Source organism: Camelina sativa, chromosome 17, assembly GCF_030686135.1.
Source record: "Camelina sativa cultivar CO46 ecotype springtype chromosome 17, ASM3068613v1".
NCBI classification, from domain to species: Eukaryota; Viridiplantae; Streptophyta; class Magnoliopsida; order Brassicales; family Brassicaceae; genus Camelina; species Camelina sativa.
The window spans coordinates 21,213,422-21,235,526 of NC_141896.1; the positions used below are offsets into that span (position 1 = coordinate 21,213,422).

At 35.3% G+C, this 22,105-nt stretch overlaps 2 protein-coding genes and 2 pseudogenes across 3 annotated transcripts; 2 read left to right on the forward strand and 2 right to left on the reverse strand.

The window, feature by feature from the left end:
* Nucleotides 1–1,431: 1,431 nt before the first annotated feature.
* The window catches only part of LOC147924128 (uncharacterized), a 43,173-nt pseudogene continuing 22,499 nt past the window's right edge, over nt 1,432–22,105 (forward strand).
* Nucleotides 8,763–10,591, forward strand: LOC104773998 (phosphatidylinositol 4-kinase gamma 3-like; annotated as a pseudogene). Its single transcript, XR_015585769.1, has 2 exons — nt 8,763–8,865; nt 9,550–10,591. The product of XR_015585769.1 is annotated as a phosphatidylinositol 4-kinase gamma 3-like (transcript).
* LOC147924129 (uncharacterized) lies at nt 13,677–14,753 on the reverse strand. Its single transcript, XM_087494955.1, has one exon. The coding sequence runs from the start codon at nt 14,706–14,708 to the stop codon at nt 13,677–13,679; it is 1,032 nt and encodes a 343-aa protein (XP_087351081.1). The 5' UTR covers nt 14,709–14,753.
* LOC147924130 (uncharacterized) lies at nt 15,253–17,159 on the reverse strand. Its single transcript, XM_087494956.1, has 4 exons — nt 16,289–17,159; nt 15,655–16,195; nt 15,355–15,563; nt 15,253–15,302 (listed from the first exon to the last, which is right to left on the reverse strand). Exons 1-4 carry the CDS (start codon nt 17,157–17,159, stop codon nt 15,253–15,255), a joined length of 1,671 nt encoding a protein of 556 aa, XP_087351082.1.

The following is a 22,105-nucleotide window of genomic DNA, read 5'->3' on the forward strand; positions in this document are numbered from 1 at the left end:
AAACCTTGACTGATGGTGTTTAGTCCGGTCTGGGGACGTGCGGGCTGTGATGACGGTGGCACGGAGGTCCTTGGCAGATGGACGGTATTGCGGGATTCGGGGACGAATCCATATTGGTGGGGGAGAATTGTAACGCCCGCGAACCAATTTGTGTATTTTTGGTGTGGGTGTCGATCGACACCCTTGGTGGCATCGATCGACACCATGTTTTCCGGTTTGGTCGGGTTTGATTTAATTGCCGAATTGGTTCGGTTTGGTTTGATTTAAAACCCTAATCGTGTGAAAAAGGGGAAAAAACGACCCTAGGTCGTATTATTTGTTTTTACTCGCCGCTGTTGAGAGAAAAAGAAAGGAGAGAGAGTTATTAAGCTTTTGGGAGAAGTTTGGGAGATTACTTGCTGTTCTTGAGAGTTTTGGAGCTGGGAAAGAGTTAGAAGCTTGCTAGGAGTGAGGATTTCGTTCCTACTGTTCAGAATCTTCCTGGAAAGAGGTGAGTGCTTGACCATGGTTGATCTAAGCATGAGATCTCTCTTGTTTTGTGTGATTCCTTGTTATTTGTGGTGTTTGCTTGCTTGGGTACATTGTATTTGTGATTTCTAGTGAATTCCGAGATGATTAGACGTGTTTGGAGTCGATTCTGTGTTGATTGGAATCGGAGTTCGTCGCTGAGTTTCGCGCAGATCGTGACTGCAGAAGAGGCATCGATCGATACCACTTTTGTGGAGCATCGATCGGCACCGTCTCGAGTAGCATCGATCGTCACCATTCCGGCATCGGTCGACACCAGTTCCTGTAGCATCGGTCGACACCGATTGAGCATCGGTCGACACTAGTACCTGCCGAGTCTTATTTTCCTGGTTTGATATGTTGATTGTGTTGTTGTTGTTTGTTGACTTGGGAGTCTCATATGCTTGTGTGTATAACCCAGTAGATGGGAGGACGGCCTCACTAAGTATTTATGATAATACTTACGCATCTCAATTGTTGTTTGTGATGTGCAGGTAAAGGCAAAGTGTGATCGTGGAATCAAGGCGATGATGAAGGGGTGTTCTAGAGACTTGATTGATTGTGGTCTAGCTGTTGTTAGGTTGCTAGATTAAGTCAAAGGAACATTGTAGGATGTTAGTGGTTGGTTATCTCTTTATTTGATTGATGTTATTGGTTATTGGATTTGAATGTTGGAATTCTTTTGGTTTAATGGAATTTGTTTTATTTGATTATCCGCGGTTATTGATTGATGTTAGGATGTTAGTGGGTATGGGACCACTAGTAAATTAAGGTATAAAAAAAAACGGGAAGGGTTGTTTCAGTCGCGGTCGTGGTCGTGGTCGTGGTCGTTGTAGGGGCAGAGTCCCAGCAGTGAGTGAGTCTGTTGAGCAGAGTGTGACAGCTGAGGGTGTCGGCGAGTCGCAGGATTTCCAGGAGGGGTCCATGAGTGTGGCCGGTGGTGGTACTGATAGGACCGTAGGCGCTGAGGGGGTCGGTGCGGGCGATGTCGGTGCTCGAGTGGCCGGTGGTGCTAGGGTTCCGGGTGTGGGAATCCCAGCAGGTGGGGCTCCTGTGGGAGGTGTGGACCTGGCGGGCTTGTTGACACAGCTGTTGGAGCGGGTACCAGGTTTGGGCCCGGCTCAGGCTCAGGTAGTGCCACCAGTGGTGGTGGAGGAGCAGCAGCCAGTGGCTGCGGATGTGAGAGCTCATGCTCGTTATTTGTCTATGCTGAAGGAGATGCATAAACTTTATACTGAGAGGTTTTCGGGTGGTACAGACCCTACTGTTGCGGATGCGTGGAGGACGAGTGTGGAACGTAACTTCCATACTCTGAGATGTCCTGAGGAGTTTTGGGTGGACATAGGGGTCCATCATTTGAGTGGTGATGCTGAGGTGTGGTGGAGATCGGTGGCTGCTAGGAGAGTGCAGCGGGAGATGACTTGGGCTGACTTCGTTTTGGAGTTCAACCGCAAGTATTTTCCTAGAGAGGCATTGGATCGTTTGGAGGTGCAGTTCCTTCAGTTGTCTCAGGGGACACGGTCAGTGCGGGAGCTGGACTTGGAGTTCAGTCGACTTCTTTGTTATGGGGGTCGGGCTATGGAGCCTGAGGAGGCTCAGATCAGGAGGTTCTTGAGGGCCCTACGTGATGACTTGAGAGTTCACTGTAGAGGGAGGAGTTATGCTACGCGTGCAGAGCTGGTTGAGACTGCAGCAGAGATTGAGGAGGATATCCGGGCACAGTCAGTGGTGGCCAGTCCAGCGGTTCAGACAGAGGAGACTTCGGAGCAGAACAATCCAAACAAGGGTAACAAGTCGGAGCAAAGGCATAAGAGGAAGCGGGAAGACACGTCAGGTACGCAGCAAGGTGGGCGAGGGTGCTTCGGATGTGGGAGCAAGAACCACAGGTTGGCAGACTGTCCCAAGAAAGGTGATTCACAAGAATATCGTCGATCGTGTTACCATTGTGGAGAGGAGGGGCACATCAGGCGTTTCTGTCCTAAGTTGAGACAGATGATGGGGGGTGCGGCACAACCGAAGGGAGGACCAGGTGCTCAACTCGGAGATTAGTTTGGCTTCTGTCCTTTTTTTTTTTTTTTTTTTTTTTTTATTTCAGCTACGTATTTTCGTTCGGAGTTGTAAACGTTTATTGCACTTGAGGTTTTAATAAAATGCAGTTATTTGGTTTTTGGAATTTGTGGATCTTGTGGAAAAGAAAATCGCTCGGGAATTCTATAAATGGAAAGTTGCAATGCATAGAAAGTTTCTAAAAACATAAAGTTCTATGAATAGTTAGAACTTGTTTTTAGTGGGGAGGGTGTTTGTAAACACAGAGGAGTTCAGATGTTAGTAGTGAGACCTGGGGGTGGCCATGGCTGTGGTGATATTCTCAGAGAGGATATGGGGTTGGTAGGATATTGAGATGTTCTACGTGGATCACGGGGGTGGTCCAGGTTGGGAAATGCTTATAGACGTTATGACCGTTTGCTAGAGGGACGGGGGGTCCTGGACAACTCATGAGGAGATGGGGGTTCTCCTGAGGGGACGGGGGGTCCCCTAGATACCGATAGCTCGAGGGACTGTGGTCCTGAGGGTGGCAGAAGAGATGGGGGTTCTCCTGAGGAGATGGGGGTTCTCCTAGTACCGTGATCTTAAGGGTGACGACCCGAGGGTGAGACGGTATGGCTCAAAGACGGGGGGTCTGAGAGTGTGATCGGTATGGCTTGAAGGTTGCGACCTAAGAGCAGATGAGTTGGTGGCAAAGTGTCAAGGACGTGGAGATAAGCATGGTAACCGGATGTGGATTTATGAGACTGATGGGGGTTCAATCTCAGGGTTACGATTGAGATCGGAAGCGGATCTCGGGATTGATGGGGGTTCAGTCTCGGGGTTTTCTATACGTTGACCGGGAGGGTCAGGTGTATGCTGGTCGGGGGGACCAGAGTGGTGAAGACTAGTGGGTTCATGGTGGTTTGGACCAGTGGTGTCCTTGTTGCGGCAGACCAAATGGGTGGATGGTACGAACCGTTGCGACGGTGATTTGGTGAGTTTGCGGATGAGTGGCGGTGTGTTCAGATTCGAGGACGAATCTTCTGTTAGAGGGGGAGAATTGTAACACCCGCAAATCAAATTTTGGTATTTTGGTAAGGGTGTCGATCGACACCTCCTAGTGAGGCATCGATCGACACCAATTGTGGTCGGTTTGGTCGGTTCAATTTTAATTGTCCGGTTTGCGTGGTTGGTTTAGGGAATCCCTAAATCGAGTTTTAAAGGAAGAAAACGACCTAGGGTCGTGTTGTTTTGGTCTTATTCGCCGTTTTTGAGAGAAAACACAAAGAGAGAGTGTTCTTGAGCTTTTGGGAAGAGATTGAGAGATTCCTTGCTGTTCTTGGGAGATCCAAGGCTGGGAAGGTGCTAGAAGCTTGCTAGGAGTGAGGGAATTCGTTCTTGTTGGTCAGAACCTTCCTGCAAAGAGGTGAGTGCATGACCATGGCTTATCTAAGCTAAGATCTCTAGATTCTATGTGATTTGGTGCTTATGTGGTTGTTTCTTTGAGTTCCCTATGGTATTTTCGTCGCTGTTGTGGCTGGGTTTGGCTTCTGGGAGTGCAAGGAGCGGATTGGAGAAGATTGGAGGCGAGATTCGGAGTTTCTGATCGAAGGAAATCGCTGCTCGGCATCGGTGTCGGTCGACACCAGTTGGGGTGTCGGTCGACACCAACGCGAGGACGGCTCGGGACTTTGGCGAGTGTCGATCGATGCCATGTAGAGGTGTCGGTCGACATAAACTAGGGTTTTCGGGAGTGTCGGGCAGGGTGTCGGTCGACACCAGTTTGGTGTCGGTCGACACCAGATAGTCAGTGTCGATCGACACCACCTGGTGTCGGTCGACACCCCTTGTTCAGTTACGATGGATGTTGCATGCTATGTATATTGCCTGGTTTGTTTTATTGATTGTTGTTTATGGCATGTAGAGATCTTATTGCTTGTGTGTATAGCCCAGTAGATGGGGGGATTGCCTCACTGAGTGTTTATCGAATACTCATGCATTTCAATTTGTGTTTGTGGTGCAGGTAAAGGCAAATTGTGTAGCGTGGAATCATGGCGATGAGGAGGAGGATGATCTAGGGTCTCGTTTGTGTGGTGTTGGTTATATTATTTATGTTGGAACCTTGGTTAGAGTTGTGATAGGTTTCTGGATAGATTGGATAGGAATGTTATTGTATTGATGATGTATCATTTCTGTATTATTGGTATGTTTCCGCTGTGCGTATTGGTTGTTATTGGTTTAATGAGGAAATAGTGGTTTGGGTGGTTCAATTAAGTGGTATGGGATGCTTAATTATATGTTGTATTTACTATTAAAAAGAAAAAAAGGGTCGGTCGTTCAATTGGTGGCAACTTGTCCTGTGGGAAAGTTGTTAAAGGGTGGGGACCAGGGTTCGAGGAACGCCTGGTGCACCAATAACCTACTGTGGATTTGGATGAATAGTTCCATTTGTCCAGTGAGGGGTTAGGATCGATGCCCTGCAGGGCCAGCTTGGGGTCCGTTTGGGCGGCTAGCAGTGAGGCTAGCGGGCTAGCAGTGAGGCTAGCAGGGTCCACGGGATGGGTTGTCACATAAAAATCGATTTTTATGTGACAACCCGTCCCGCGAAACCCACTAGCCTACTGCTAGCTGCCCCAACGGACCGTCCGTGGACCCCACTAGCCCACTGCTAGCCGGCCCAACAGACCCCAAGCTGGCCCTGCAGGGCATCGATCCTAACCCCTCACTGGGCAAATGGAACTATTCATCCAAATTCACAGTAGGTTATTGGTGTACCAGGCGTTCCTCGAACCCTGGTCCCCACCCTTTAACAACCTTCCCACAAGACAAGTTGCCACCAATTGACCTGCAGATCAATTGGTGGCAACTTGTCTTGTGGGAAGGTTGTTAAAGGGTGGGGACCAGGGTTCGAGGAACGCCTGGTACACCAATAACCTACTGTGGATTTGGATGAATAGTTCCATTTGCCCAGTGAGGGGTTAGGATCGATGCCCTGCAGGGCCAGCTTGGGGTCTGTTGGGCCGGCTAGCAGTGGGCTAGTGGGGTCCACGGACGGTCCGTTGGGGCAGCTAGCAGTAGGCTAGTGGGTTTCGCGGGACGGGTTGTCACAGATTGAAATTTAGTTGACTTTGTGTCATGGCAAAAAAAATGAAAACAGTTCAAACAGACAAATATATATATATATATATATATATATATATATATATATATATGTATTTTAAAAGATACGAATGTTCCAATCAACGCAATTTCACAGTGAACAGTTGTAACTTTTCATAAATAACCGTTTTAATGATCCATCACGACTTTTCAAAAAATATCCAAAATGTATGATTGAAAAAACACAACTACTGGTCGTATTTATTCGGATTGTTATTATTATATAGATTTGACATTGCTAAGTGTTTCTTTTCTTGTATAATATTTGACATAGCTAAGTGTTTTTTTTCTTATATAATATCTGACATTGCAAAGTGTTTCTTTTCATGTATAATATTTGATATTTTCAAGTGTTTCCTTTCACGTAGAATAAATTGTACAATGATTTTTAATATATAATTAGGAGATATCCCGTGCTTAAAGCAGGGGTCAACATTTTTAAAAAGAATTATAATATAATAATAATAATTATGTTATATTTCTTATGAAATTTTTTTTTTGTGATAGTATTTATTTTTAATTGTTCTATAAATCTATAGATGTCTTTTTAATACTAATTATTCTAGAATATTATAGTATTTTATAGTATTTGATTTTTTGATGTATATTACAGTTTATATTGTTTGTTTGTTGTATTCGCATCAATATTTGTGAAATATGAAGTAGTAATTTTAATATTATAATTGTGAGTAAATAAAATATATTAATTTATCAACTATATAAATTTAGTTTTACCAACCCGCCAATGTGAAAATTAAAACAAACATTTTTTTCCATAGATTGAGTAATATATCTTTTACATTTTTAAAAAGAATTATAATATAATAATAATAATTATGTTATATTTCTTATGAAATTTTTTTTTTGTGATAGTATTTATTTTTAATTGTTCTATAAATCTATAGATGTCTTTTTAATACTAATTATTCTAGAATATTATAGTATTTTATAGTATTTGATTTTTTGATGTATATTACAGTTTATATTGTTTGTTTGTTGTATTCGCATCAATATTTGTGAAATATGAAGTAGTAATTTTAATATTATAATTGTGAGTAAATAAAATATATTAATTTATCAACTATATAAATTTAGTTTTACCAACCCGCCAATGTGAAAATTAAAACAAACATTTTTTTCCATAGATTGAGTAATATATCTTTTACATTAAAAAAAGTAATATATCTTCGTTTTTAAAAATTCAAATCACAACAAATGTAGAAAAAATTCTGCATATTTGTTAATCATAAGTATTATCTGAAAATTCCAAACAATTTGTAAATAAAATAAAAGATAGATGATAAGAATACTAATTTGAAATCTTAATAAAATCTTCCAAATCTAGTTAAAAATAATTTTATTGTCAACTTGGATATAAAATCTTAGTTTTGAAATTCTGATTGGTTTGTTTATATTTTTTTTAAAAATATTTAGTAATTTTCGTTCATAATTTTATTAGAGAGAGAAAATATTTTTTAACTAATAATTATCTGTATTTTTAAAAAATCTTAGCTGTTATTTTTTTTTTCAAATACAAATTAGTTTTGATTTGAATAGATTTTTTTTACTTTTCTAGATTTTTTTTTATTTTTTGATTTGTCAATGTTTTTTATTTTTAATTGATTGTATTTAATTAATTAATTAATTAAGATTAATTAAAATTTTCTAATGACAATTAAATATAATTTTTTTATATATTTTAAGGTTAATTTCATATTTTTGTACTTCCCAATTAATATAGTAGAATATTTGACATTGCTTAAGTCTTTAAAATACCTTTTTAAGACTTACGTTCCAGATTTCAAACCATCAGTTCGGATCAAATTATCATAAAACACTCGTTATCGTTGTAAGCATTAGTAAGAAGTTACTTTTTTCTAAATGTCTCTGACAAGGTAAGATAGACTTTCCAGTCATCCAGCCTCTCAGCAATTTCACCATGCTTCTCACAAAGATTGAGTTTTCCACAAGTTATAGAAAGATAACAAGAGCATATGAGAAATCCAATTTTTTTCATGGTCATTCTTTTATTTTTTTCAGTTTTCTTGATTGTGCAGCCTAAAATCCTATAAATTAACATAAAATAAAGAGGAAAAAAAAAAGAGTGTAAATATGCAAAAACCATAGATATAAAAAAGTTTTAAATGGTGTATTAAGGGGTAGTTTAGCCAAAAACTTTTCAATGCAAAGTATTTCTTTTCACGTATAATTAATATTTGACATTGCTAAGTGTTTCTTTTCTTGTATAATATTTGACATTGCTTAAGTGTTTAAAATACGTGTTAAGACTTACGTTCAAGATTTCAAACCATCAGGTCAGATCAAATTATCATAAAACACTTATGATAATTTATAGAAAGCATTAGTAAGCATTAGTAAACACTTATCATAGTGTCGTTGTAAGCATTAGTAAAGACTGTCAAGGTAAGAAAAACTTTCCAGTCATCCAGCCTGTCAGCAATTTCACTATGCTTCTCACAAAGATTGAGTGTTCCACAAGTTATAGAAAGATGAAGAAGAAGAGAGCATCGAGGGTACTGTCACAACGATCACAAGAGCATATGAGAAATCCAATTTTTGTCTTGGTCATTCTTTTAATTTTTCCCGTTTTCTTGATTATGCAGCCTAAATTCCCAAAAATTAATTCAAACTACAGAGCAAAAAAAAGAGAGAGAGTGTAATATGCAAAAACCAAAGATATAAAAGATGTAAGTGGTAGTTTAGTATATATTGTAATAAATACAGAGAATATAATACCCAAAAACTTTTCTGGTCATCTGATGAATTCAAAGTGTTGGAATCCAGCATATAATTCCATAATTAAAAAAGGAACATACACTAAGTGTTTAATTTCAAAACCAAACCCAAAGAAGAAAAAGACTAATATCAAAAACCTGAATTCAAACCCGGACGTAAGGAGCAATTTATTTCAGTTGGAGGAACCTTCATCGTTCGTCGTCATGTGTCGTGGAAAAAGTTTACACCTCTCTGCTTTTAAATATAACCAGCGTCTTTAGTTTTTGGTACATTGACTTCTCTCTATCTTTTTCTTTGAATCCGTAGATTTCTGGAAACAAAAAAAAAAAAAAAATTACCTCGATCATAGTTCGGTGCAGCTGCAGCATCGGAAGTCCAAGTCGGAAGTTCAATTAGCTTCGAAAACGCTTCAAGGTACTCCCTACGATCTTGATCGTTTATAGTAGTAAGATGCTGCTCGCTACTATCTTGATCTTTTCACATTGGCTTTTGTATCTTCTTACCAACTTTCTTTATTTCTTCATGAACAAGATTTCAGTTTTGATCCTACATTTTGTTTCTGGTCTCTGCTTGGGAAATTTATGGAAAAGTCCATTTAGTTTACCAATTGGAATCGACTTATATTTTGATTAGTTAGTGAGTTTTTGTATATATTTTTAGCTGTGGGGGGAAGCAATTACTTGATGAACTTGGATCACAAGTGATACTATATATGTAGCTGAATTACATGTATTTGATATGTATTGCATGCTGATGATTGATTGACTCATCTTTCTAGGTTAGCTGAGAGCTGATAAAGTTTGTCTAAATGCTAGTGGTTTTGTGTCTTGTTGAAGTGTGGGAAATAAGATCACTTTTTTTTTTAGATTAGCGGGTTACATTTTCTAAACACACATGTACTATCCGAAATTCACATAACTGGATTAGTATATATATGCCTTCCACAATTCTTTTGTTTATGATTTCGTTAGAGGCAAAGCATAAGTTTTGTATTTTGAATGCAGAACGTTCCCTTTTTATTCTTCTCTGAATTGTCAACAACATTACCCATTATTTTATTTCCTTACATCTAATTAAAATTGTTTTTATTTTCATTAGATCGATGGAAAATGTATTTCCTACACTCAGTGAGATTCCAGTGGGTCTTTCTACACATTTTCAACGCATGATTGATTGGTTAAGCTATGCAAATTCACAAGGTGCTCTGCCTAGATACAAGAATCTAGGCCACATGTATGAGGTTTTGGATGCACAAGGAGTTGTTAGATGTTTATTCAAGAGTTGCGAAGGAGATGAAATAAGTTCGATGATAGAGGCATCTGTGTATCTATTGGATCATCCACTAGATGTCCTAGATCATCATCTCCAACCATTTATGGGTTTGCTGGAGTTTTGCCCACTATATTTGTGAGATTCATAAACAAAAATGGAAAGATGGACTCGGGTGTTTTGGTGGAATTCAAGGAATTTGTGAATCACATTAATATATACATGATTCCGGACAATCGTGCAATAAACATGGATGAAGTGCATAAGATTTCATTGATCGATGTACGTTTTGGCAACATGGATCGCAACCCAAGTAACATTCTTGTTGCAATAGAAGAGGGGATACCGCACCGTATTCCTATTGATCATGAAATGTGCTTTGTCAATGACGGGCAAGACTACGACTTGTGTGGCCCTTATTGGTTAACCTTAGAGAATGGTCTCAACGAAGCTTTATCTCAAGAGTGTATGGAGTATGTGGCAAATCTAGATGTGGATGCTGATATTACGTTTCTGAGGCGGTGTGGATGGAACTTTCCCGAGGAATACATTGAAAGGTTCAAGATCTTTACAACTTTCTTGAGTAAAGCAGTTGCACAAGGACTTACACCTTTACACATTGGGAAGATTGCTTCAAATAAGTGCAATGATCGGAGGTTTAACTTGCAAGAGATGGTAAGGAGTGTTGATGAAGAGGAATTGGTGGCTCTTGTGGGCAATCGCATTGATGAGCGACTCAGAGAATATAGTATTATATGAGACGAAAGAAACAAAAGAGAAGATAGACTTGATGAAGAAAAAGCTTTAAGAGAAGAAAAAAAGAAAGAAGAAAAAGCAAAGCAAAAAAACATGACTCTGTTAACAAATCTCTTTTAATAATTCGCCACACCAAAATGCTACGATTGACATTTACCGTATCTTTATATTTTCCTTTTGTTAGCACTTATTCTAAATCGTAATCTTTTTATTATAGTAACTAGGTATCATTTTAGTAAAATATTCATTACAAAGTTTCTTTAATTAAATTCATTTATTAAACTATTGGGATTTCTAAACTATTTAATAAAAATTTTAAAAACATACAAATTTTTAAAACATTCTTTATATCTTTACTAGGGAGGTACCCGCGCCTAAAGCGCGGTATTAAGATTTTAATAATAATTGTTTTGTTACTTTATGATATGTTATTTTTCTAAACTAATTTTTTAAAACTTTACAATATTTTATTGGATTATAAATACATTTTTGTATTTGCATATATATAGTAAAAGACTTATTTAACTAAAGAAAAATAATTTTCAAAATGTGAATTACTAATTGAGTCTTTTAAATAAACTTGTAAACTGTAGTAAACAGCTATTGAGATTCAATAAGTAATACCAAATTTTGTAAGAGCGTAAGCAATTTCCAAAAGTTCGATATTAGAATGTATTATCTAAATTACAAAATAAAGTTTAGAGTAACGGAAAGTTGGATTTGAGTAGCGGTTAATACAAAAACTAAAATATAGAGTCCTTCAAATAGAAGAAAAAGAGACAGCCAACATCCCATTCTTTACATTTGAGTTACTGAGCTTTACCCTTGTTGGTTCATCACATGTTTTATATAATAACGCCCAGCAAATTCAGTCCTGCAAATATATAAATTGTTTTAAGAAATTTGACTTTAACATCATACAGAACTTGATTTCATAAAAATAATTACATCTTACATAGCCTGATGATGCTCCAGTCCTTCGTACTCTGGTTTTATGAAGATCTTCGAAGAGTTTAAGGTATTTTCAAGACATGGTGAACCTATAGGACATTTAGAATTTTAGGTAATTTTATTGATTACCTTATGATAATTAAAACTTACGTTACATACCTTCATATTCTCCAACCCTCATAAACCGCATTACACAGAATACAGGTTCGGATTTGTATATGAGATGGCACCCGCTTGATTGCCATATGGTCCTGAATTCAGTAGCGTAGTTGTCTTTGAGACGACACTTCACAGTGTCACACCTACATGTTTATCAACTCAATTAAAATGTTGACAGAAACTAATTTGAATTGTAACAATCATAAAGGGAAATTAAATATCTAGTACCTGCCATTCAACAATGTGAGAACAACTTCATTAATATCAATGATACTCCCAGGCCGTCTTCTATCTTCAACATCCATTATACACACACAAACATCTAATTTGGGAAAATAGAGAATATAGGTTTTCAAAGTGTTGCTAATCTATTTGGTAAAGTGTTATTATTCCTTTTTTATGTGAAGAACCAATACACAAAGTTTCATAAATCCTAAAATTAAGAATCTACTTTTCAAACACAAAGATACCAATTAACTATATAGACGGATTGTTTCAAACTAATATAATCAATTTAAGAAATACTTACCGAAAGTTATGGAATGATATATTCTTCCATGTTTTATGTCATCCAAATCCTCGAACCTAAAGTAATTCTTAGGACTTAATGATTCGAGCAGCGTCATTGTGGTTTGACCCGTAAATTTAATCTGATAGGGGTGATGAGTATTCCTATCCTCCAGGGTTGGATAGATCACTTTGAAATTTCTAATATTGTACCACTCACCATCGTATATATATTTCGGGAGGTTAGTGAGTGTATCGTTCAAATAAGGAGCTTCAATAGTGTCACCCTTCACAGTTTAACAAAAAATTTGTAAGAAGTCTTTTATAAAACAACTGTTAGAACTCAAAATTTAAGTAAATATCATTCAGATAATGACTCTAACCTTTTGATCCACAAGCAGCAGAACTCGTTTTTTGAAGAACTCTGTGACCGTCCAAGAGTGTAAGACCTTGACATTGATACACCAATTAGTTCTTTCTCGAACCAGATCAGCAATATAATGGAATTTCATGATTCCCTCAAATTAGGTTTTGCTTGATTCTTCAATGTTAACGAAAACAAAAAGGGAATTTTTGATTTGTAAGAATACAAAGAGTCACGACTAAACGTTGCGTCTCAATCTTTTTAGTTTCTCGCTTTAGTCTGATTATTTTAAATTATAATATTATATAAATAAACACAGTTTTAATATAAGGTTCATCACATTTTTTATGTAGAAAATATAATTTATGTTAACGTGTTTAAGATGTTTATACGTACTCAATTTTCAAAAATTAATACTTGGATATTAATATGTTTTACCGTACTCATTTTTAAAAACTTAACACTTGTATATTGATATTTTAAAAGGTAATATCATTAAGGTGAAAAAAACTGAGAATCAGATGACAATATTATGGAATGGAACGTTATAGTAGATATTAGATGCTTAAAAGAAAATCATATATTTTCAAAGACTTCTTTGAAAACTACATTAAGGGTTTTGTTCTGACATTTACCTTCCTCATCTGTAATCAAAATCTTCAATCCTTTTCTGCTTGTAACTCTGGAAAATGCAACGTATAGTTGTCCATGTGTAAATACGGGCTTGGGTAGATACAATCCAACATGTTCCAACGTCTGTCCTTGGCTTTTGTTTATAGTGATCGCAAATGCAAGAGCAACGGGAAACTGACGACGCCTCATACGAAAGGGAAACTTTGCATCCGGTGGCAACACAAACATCCTAGGGATAAGAACTTTGTCGTTGACGTTTCTTTTACCTGTTACAATCCTTGCTGCAATAACATGATTCGCCATTTGTGTGACAATCAATCTCGTACCATTGCATAAAACTCCCTTAGGATCAATATTCCTAAGCAACATGATAGGTGCTCCCTTTTTTAGCGTCAGAACATGGTTAGGTAATCCAGAAACGTGAATACTGTTTAAGAATTTCTGAGTGTAGATCATATCGTCGTATGCACTTGTATCGGAAGTCTCGATGCTGTCTGAACTCAAATACTGTCGTTCTTCCCCTGGATATAATAAAATTCAAATAAGTAACTGTTTATATTGAATTTTGTTTGCAAAAAAAATATTTTTAAAAAAGTTGCACTCTTAATTTACCTGGAAGTTGAGAGAGCATATATTGATTTATTTTATCTACATCATCATTTCTTGGACTAAGAATAGCTCTTTTGCAAAAAAATTTTGCATCGGTCCTTGTTGCAAATGATGGACCGTATATCTGTTTAACAATTGCTTCTATAGGATTATCACATGCAACAATCAATAAATCCTTGGGTATTTCTATTTCTACCTCACCATTGTTAGGCTCGTTGATCTTGCCATCCCCAATATCGAGTAGCCATTTTGAAAATGTGGAGAGAGCATCTGCATCTTGACTATTTTTCGCCTTGCGAAACCTCATGTTTTGTGTAAGCCGAAGTACTTTACAACTATCCCAAAGCAATGATGAGTTTATAGAGGCTAAAACTGTTCCAACTCTCCCAGCCTCTGACACAACCGGTAAAATTTGTCTAAAATCACCCCCTAAAACAAAAACTTTACCTCCAAAAATCTGATCACACTTCATAATATCTCGCATACTCCTATCCAAGGTTTCGAAACAATATTTGTTCATCATTAGAGCCTCATCCCATATAATGAGCTTTGCTTCTCTAATTAACTCGGCAACATGTGATTTACCATCTATCGAACATATTGTAAATTCGTCCACATGGATGGGTATACCAAATCTAGAATGAGCTGTCCTACCACCTTCCATAAGTAAAGCAGCTATACCACTCGATGCAACATTAAGAACAATATCACCCCTAGATCGAATATCAGCGCCAAGAATACTCCACAAGAATGTTTTTCCGGTACCACCAAATCCATGAACAAAAAACATACCTCCCTTGTTACAATTCACAGCTTCAATAATTTCTAGGTAGACACTTTGTTGCTCTTCGGTCGACATACGTAACCACTTGTCTAAATTCTCTCTTTGTTCATCACGGCTGTAGTTTCTCTCATCTATTAGAAGCCTATTCTCATTATTATCCATCACAGATTGGTCTGGTTTAGGCATATTCACAATAGTTGACAGAGAGCTTCCGTTGGACCGCATAATTCTTTCAATCTCAGCTAAGCATAAGTTTGTTATCTGTTCCTGACTTAACATTAGACCTGCATTAGGGATAATTTTTTTTAGTTGACATATTTATGATCAGAATAATAATCGCATACGTTAGTGTAGATCAGTAAATTTTAGAAATAATATACTATTATATTTATTTTTATTTTTTAAACTAAATTCTTACTTTGGTTATTCGTACGGTTCCTTTGCAAATACAAAATATCTTCGCACAATATGTCTTTTGTAGCGAGCCAGAGATCGAGAGGCACCGAAACACTTTTCGAAAGCAATAGTATGACAAACAACTTTCTTAGAAACGGCCCAAAACACCACACACTTGCCTCTTTTATAGCTAGAATATATTCTTTGTCGTCATCCAATAATCCCAATGCAAAGCATGCATCTTTAAATTCTTTATACAGTTTACCTTTTACCGTTTTTAAAAAATCAAAACTTGTGGCACCTGGAACTGTATTAAGTAAAACTCTCAAGTAGTACGCCGGGCCTATCGAAGGTGGTACATATGTAATTCTACCTATTGCAAAACTTTTTCTTCTTTCAGATCTTCGTTGCCAGATTTTTTTACTATTAATCCACACAAACATATTTGGAAATTCAGCATAAGTGAGACTTCTACCTTCCGGATGTTTTTTATTGCATTCCATCCAGGCCAACAATTTAGATCTTCTGGCTGAACGCTTCATTACATCTGCAATAGGATCATCTTCATTGTAAACTACCAATTCCTGTCCAGGAAGATGAAACGGAAGTTTCTCAACGGGAGTAGTACGATAGCAAATCGGAAAAGCCAATATTCGCCAAGCTGCTTCACATGCAGAGACATATCTAATAAAGAATAATAGTACTAATAAATATTAAATTATTAGGGTTTACACATATTTTCAATTAAACATATGTGTTAAATAAATAGGCATACCTGCAGTTATAGTATTTCTTGATTTCATTCTGAGCGTCTTCGTCTCCTACGTTAGCTCTAATATAATCTGGCCCTTTGGTAATGTACTTGAAAAGATATTTCACTGAACGTGACTGATTACACCACTCAACATTAATATGAGCATGATAACGGATAGAAAATTCCCGGTTATACGGAATAACAAAGCTGTTATCACAATCAAAACCTTTTTTATGCACGAATCTCCCATTTTTCCTCCGTTTGTATATTGGATAACCAGCATCGTCGACCATAGTATTTTCTATGAATGATTTTGGAAAAAATTTAGTGCACGTACCATTTCTCATGCAAACACTTCCTCTGTTATGAATACCACAAGGTCCATGAATCATAACATCAGAGACAACTTCATATAAGTACTTGTCCAGTTCTTTGTCAGGAATCTCAGCGCTTATGAATTTATCAATGTCTTCTGGTGTACGCATTTTATAGTCTCGATGCAAGAATAAAATAATGTGTACATGAGGAAGTCCTCTCTTCTGGAATTCTATTGTATACATAGCTGCACACACACACCAGAAAGCCATTGTTAATAATTTTGGGTTTTAATACTAAAACGTATATAAAGTTGATTGATTAATAATATGAAACATACCAGAGTTTATAACACCAAAAGTTTTTTCTTTAGTCACTTGTTCCATTAGTCTATCAAGCTTCATCTTAAAGACCCGACAGCAAATATCTGGTCTATCTTCTTGCTTAAGATTATGCCTTGTTAGATATCGAACAACTTCAGGCCATTTGGGATTGCAAGTAATTGTTATGAAAATATCGGGGAAACCATAGAACTTGCAAGTAGCCATCGCGTCTAAATAATGTTGCATCATATAACGTTTTCCACCTGTAAACGATGAAGGAATGTAGATCCTTTTACCGTGTTCTGCAAGATCTTCGTTTCCTTGATTAACAGCTTCAACTATCTTATCGATTCTTTCCGTCCGTAGCTTGCTCTGGTTCATGGAAATATATTTCAGTCTGTTGGATTCTATAGTTGTGAACGCATCTACCAAAAATTGCTGATATAATTTTCCCGACATCACAATCGCTGAAGATTCTTGATATCTGTCAAATATACGGAAAGCATAAAATTCTCTCATCGAAACTGTTTTCCTTTTTCGTCCAGCCGTATCTACAAAACCAATGTCAATACCTAACCTGTAACCATCCTCTCCATATGGAAACAATAATGGATATTGAAGTGGCAAGTAAGCTGGATGGAGTTCACTAATTCTCTGGAGGCCGCCGGAACGACTTTCTATAACAATGTCGCGCTTAAATACTCCAGTACTGAAATCACCTGGTATTAATCCAGCTACCTCATTGCATGTAGGTAGATTATGAGTCCTTGCATCAGCAATCCTTTCTGCGGGAATTCTTAACCTCAAATTTGTCACGGTATTTGTTAAATCAAATCTTTCTCGAGCCGACATAAACGCCTGTACATGCGGATTATGATTATCAAGCATCCTTTTTAGAAGTTCTACAGTTGTTTGTCTTATTTTCTCGGTAGATCCAGATGTTCTTGCAAGGGGAAATAAAATTTCAAAACATTAGCAACACACATCAATATAATCTTATATTTATAAGCTATGAAACTGACCCGAATGCGTTTATCCTGTTAGGTACTTCATTCTCTACGTCATGTATATAAAGTTGTAAGAACGTCAGTTTTTCTCCAGGTTCAGGTAAAATATCTCCGATACGGTGATAGTTTTCTCCACACATCTGGAACACGTACGGCCCTCTACCATTATTAATAGAATGGTTTATTTTCCCACCTAATGACGTGAAGGAAAACATCATATTGTATGCTCTTATATTTTCACGGAAGTTGTCACTTCTATCATCGCGATTATATAACAACGCCGATAATGTATTCGGTGGAGTTTTCAGCTTGGGAAGTTGGACTCTCCCTTTTTTACAGCACATTGAAAAAATTGGTTTCGCCTTCTTTACTCGCTTGTTTAACCGTTCTCCGAACCATAAATATGCTCCACAATTTTCACATAAATACGAAGGATCTCCTTCATCATAATAACCTGATAACATTAGTAATACTAAATTATTTAACCTGGATATATATATTTTAAATTATTTCAAAAATTAAGATTAGTTTTTAAAAATACCATTTATTTGTAAGCCAGATGTTACGGGTGTGAATTCATTTGTTACACTATGGGTAGTAAGATACTCAGAATCAGATTCATCATTTGAGCTATCAGAATCACTATCGTTATTTGACTCAGAGTCAGAAACAATAAAACATGCAAAATCTTCATGCATCAGAGGCAACATCGTAGGAACTACATATTTGAACACAAAAATATGTTTTAATAAAAATATTTAGTATATACTATAGCATATGGGTAGAAACGACCTTCATTGCGTTGTCTAACTTTTTTTGATTTAAGAATTTTCATTCTTTTCACCCTTGCATGTTTTGAGATCACTTCTGAAAATAAGTTCATACGTTTGAACATTAATTTAAAATCAAAACCTATTTTGATATACCAGAAACTGAATATTATTTACCTTGTGCTTTCACGACATGAATCTGATCCTTCTTTCTCCGTATTGGTAATTTTGCAGGTCTCATCGTATGCATACAGTCGAAACGTTCTGTGTTCTTTAGAAATATATAAGATTAGGTCTATAATATTCTTTATTTATATGATAATCATAAGGTATAATCTTCTCATTACTATAATTTCTGTAAATATTTCCACAAACAGATAATAGTATCACATAATATCAATATCTCAAAAAATCACATGATATCAATATATCAAAAATGTCAAATTAGCATTTATTCAATTATCTTTACAAAAATTCACATAATAATAAAATGACATCATATTTTTTTTCCTTATTATTCCGTTCTATAATTTTTTTTATTTATATTATGATCAGTAGGTATAATCTTCTAACTACTATAATTTTATTAAATATTTTAACAAACCGATAACAATATCACATAATAATGTCAATACCATAAAAATGAAAGATTAGCATTTATTCAATTATCTAAACATATATTCACATAATAAAAATTTAATCTATGAGAAATTATCACAAAATTTTCGATTTTTTAGATTATGTCGTATCTATACAAAATGATATTTACAGGAACATGATTAAACCTCATTATCATATTTTAATTTATTAAATGGTATGATTCAGAAGCAACATCGTCTCGTTTATATTAGTGACTCACAAAATTTTAGAGTTTTATAATTTCAAAATTTATAAATAATAAAAAATCATACTCTTATCAACACAAAAAAGCCTGTAATTTATTTTTAAAAAAATTTCCAAATCATATATTGTTTTTAAAATAATCATAACATAATCATAATACTAAGTTTGCTTTTCAATCTTGATCCTCTTCCTAGTAGTCATGCTATGACCTTGTACGACTTCTTCATTGATTCCAGACAGCTCCCTCTTTGACGAAAGAGATGTTGATTCCTCCGACGTAAGTTCTAGAATTTGTTCATCTGATTCTAGTTCTTGATAATTATCATTAGCCTTTCTGTAAGTTTCCTACAAAATTTTTAAAGAATAAGCACATAATGGAATTACAAAAATTAATCTAATAATCTTTTAGAATACACTATTAATTTAATATGTTACCCTGACAAACTGGTTGACCATATCTTCTTTTTCCCAAAACTTTTTAACAACATAAGAAGCCTTGTCACTCTTCAAGTTATCAATTGTGACAGAAATTTTAAAGAGCATTGTCTTCCCGATTAGAGCAGAAAGACAAACGGGCATAATGTTTTGATTGTCCTGAGCATTGTTCCAAATTTGCAAGAAAAGTGCGTGTTACTATAGATTCTTTGAAATTTAATTCTGATAAAAAGTACAATGTTTATCCTGTTAGAACGTACCTCGGCAATTTGAGAAACTAATTCATCAGCCTTTTTACCTACGAATAGTTGGGCTAGACCATAAAAAAAAAGCAGCTTAATCTTTGGAGAATTTCCATACGAAACGTGTAGTATGAGTTTATACCTGAAAATACATAAAAGAATTCAAATGGTCAACATATTCGCATGAATTCAATTATAAATATATTAAGTAACACATACTTGTAATCAACTTCTTTGACATCGTCATCGCAAACACCACAAATATAAAGACGTTTTTTCCCCTTGTCAGATTCTAGTGGATATGGTTGAACCTTCTTTCTACATTCTTTGCATGCAATGTAATACCACTTAGGCACTGTCTCAACCGAACAGATCGTTCCAATTGTCACACATGTACGAACCTAAATATACACAATCATGATTAATATTTTGTAATTGTTATTATTTTGAACACTGTATTTAGATTAACAATACCTCTAATGAATATAGGATGTCGTCGATAGTCATCTTTTCATTTTTCATGAAAAACTCCTCATACAAAGTTACCTTTGGCTGTATATTCTCCTCATTGTGAACCAACTCAACAACGCTAGTGTTTGGCATCCTTTTAAAGATGAAAGATAAAAATGAGAATACATTTAGTTATGTATAGCATATAACTGATGATCTCGAAAACTAATTACATTTGTCGGAATTTTTCGACTGCGGGAATTGACAGATTTAAGTGAATATCTGTGGTGTTGAATGCATTTGATACACTGTAATTCCCTACGAATTAATTTTAAAATTTATTAAGAAGATGATAATTAAACAAATTAAATCAGAGGAAAGTAAAGGACTAAATAACATTAACAATACCTTTCCACTCTTTCAAACATGCAAATCTAATCACACACACTACAACCGAGTCTTTGTGTTCTTTTATAGAAGCTTCAAAAGTTCTAGCAAGATCACCCCATATTGTACAACTTAATTGGTCACCACTGTAAAAAATAAAGTTTAGACCCGCTATAAAATATTTGTAATATGCTTTTTTTTCCTTTTTTTAATAAAACACATACCTTAAATCTTGCAAGTCAAAAGTTATCTTCACATTGTCTTTTCCTTTAGTTTTTATGTTATCAAGAGAACCAACACCAGCAATTTGGCCCACCACATCTAAAACATAAAAATATTAGTTACAAATCAACATCCGAATATATATATATATATATATATATGTTTTACAACTTACCAAACAATACTTGTTTATCTATCTTTCCAGCCAAGATAGTTGAAAATTCTTGAAAGTATTTTTCAGGAACTCGTGCTGGAAAATCATCACATGGTTTAACTGTGGTGGTTCTATAGAACACCATCTTAAATCCCAAAGCACTTGTCCTATAGTCACCGTCATAATCGACCAAACTGAAAGTATCGATTATTTTTGAGTCACCAATATTGATCTGGTTATGAAATTTCTTCACCAATGCATCCTCAATAGACGCGTGAATTCTTGTTCCCTAAAATTTAAAGCAGTTGTTAATACGTATTTGTTAACAAAGTTTTTAAGTATATCGGAAGTGAAATTATAAAACCGAAACAAACCTCATCATCGACTAAAACCATCTGCAGGGATTTGAATGCTTTCCAAAGTTTTATCACACGAACCCTAATCTTGTAGTGATCCAGAGCAGGATTGATCTTGTTAATGTTAACATAGGGAGAGATAATGGTTTGTTTGGAGGCCATAATGAATAATTTGTTTTTTTAAAGAATCGCTGAAGTTTACACAATGTTTCAATGTGTATCACTATATATAGAGAACGCAATTAATGATTTTTACATTTTTAATTGATAGGATAATATTGAAATTTGAATTTATCTTCCTTTTCAGAATAATTTAATAATTATTATATTTAAATTTTGTTAATATAACATTTTTAGATGATAAGAATATAAATTTAAGGATAGTTTACTTATAGATAATGGTAATAATATTTAATTAACAATTTTGTAACTATATCATGATAATAATGAAAGAATCAGTCTCGAATCATTATGATTTTAGAAATTTAAATATAAGTAATAATCAAACTCTTCAAAATTACCTTTACAATATCCTTTAATAATCGTGTAAATATATTATAACTAAATTCGCTCAAAGAATATTTAAAATATTTTACAAATTTAATAAATACATATTCTCTAACTATATAATAGACTTATTGTCATTCTTGCGTTATGATTAAATTATTCGAATATATATTTAAGAATGTTATAATAACTATTTACGAATAATATAATTTTAATATATATAATACAAATTGTAAATATAGAACTTATATGTATAAACAAATATGTGCTCTTAAAATGTATAATTAATATTTGTAAATCTTATTTCAAACTGAAAACCATAAAGCTCAAATTATTGAATGATTGCATATCAAATCCAAAAAGAAAAAAACTTTAAATTATATAATTCAAGATTCCACGTCAATTAAAAGTTCTTCAACTTCAAAACTATAAAAATCAAGATTCCATATCATCAAAGGCAT

Coding starts and splice junctions, on each gene's coding strand:
- LOC147924129 (XM_087494955.1), bottom strand. CDS start 14,708: ATGCGGTCCAACGGAAGCTCTCTGTCAACTATTGTGAATATGCCTAAA.
- LOC147924130 (XM_087494956.1), bottom strand. CDS start 17,159: ATGCTTGATAATCATAATCCGCATGTACAGGCGTTTATGTCGGCTCGA. Junction 16,196..16,288: donor TTTTGGTGTTATAAACTCTG/GTATGTTTCATA, acceptor GTGTGTGTGCAG/CTATGTATACAATAGAATTC. Junction 15,564..15,654: donor AAGAAATACTATAACTGCAG/GTATGCCTATTT, acceptor ATTCTTTATTAG/ATATGTCTCTGCATGTGAAG.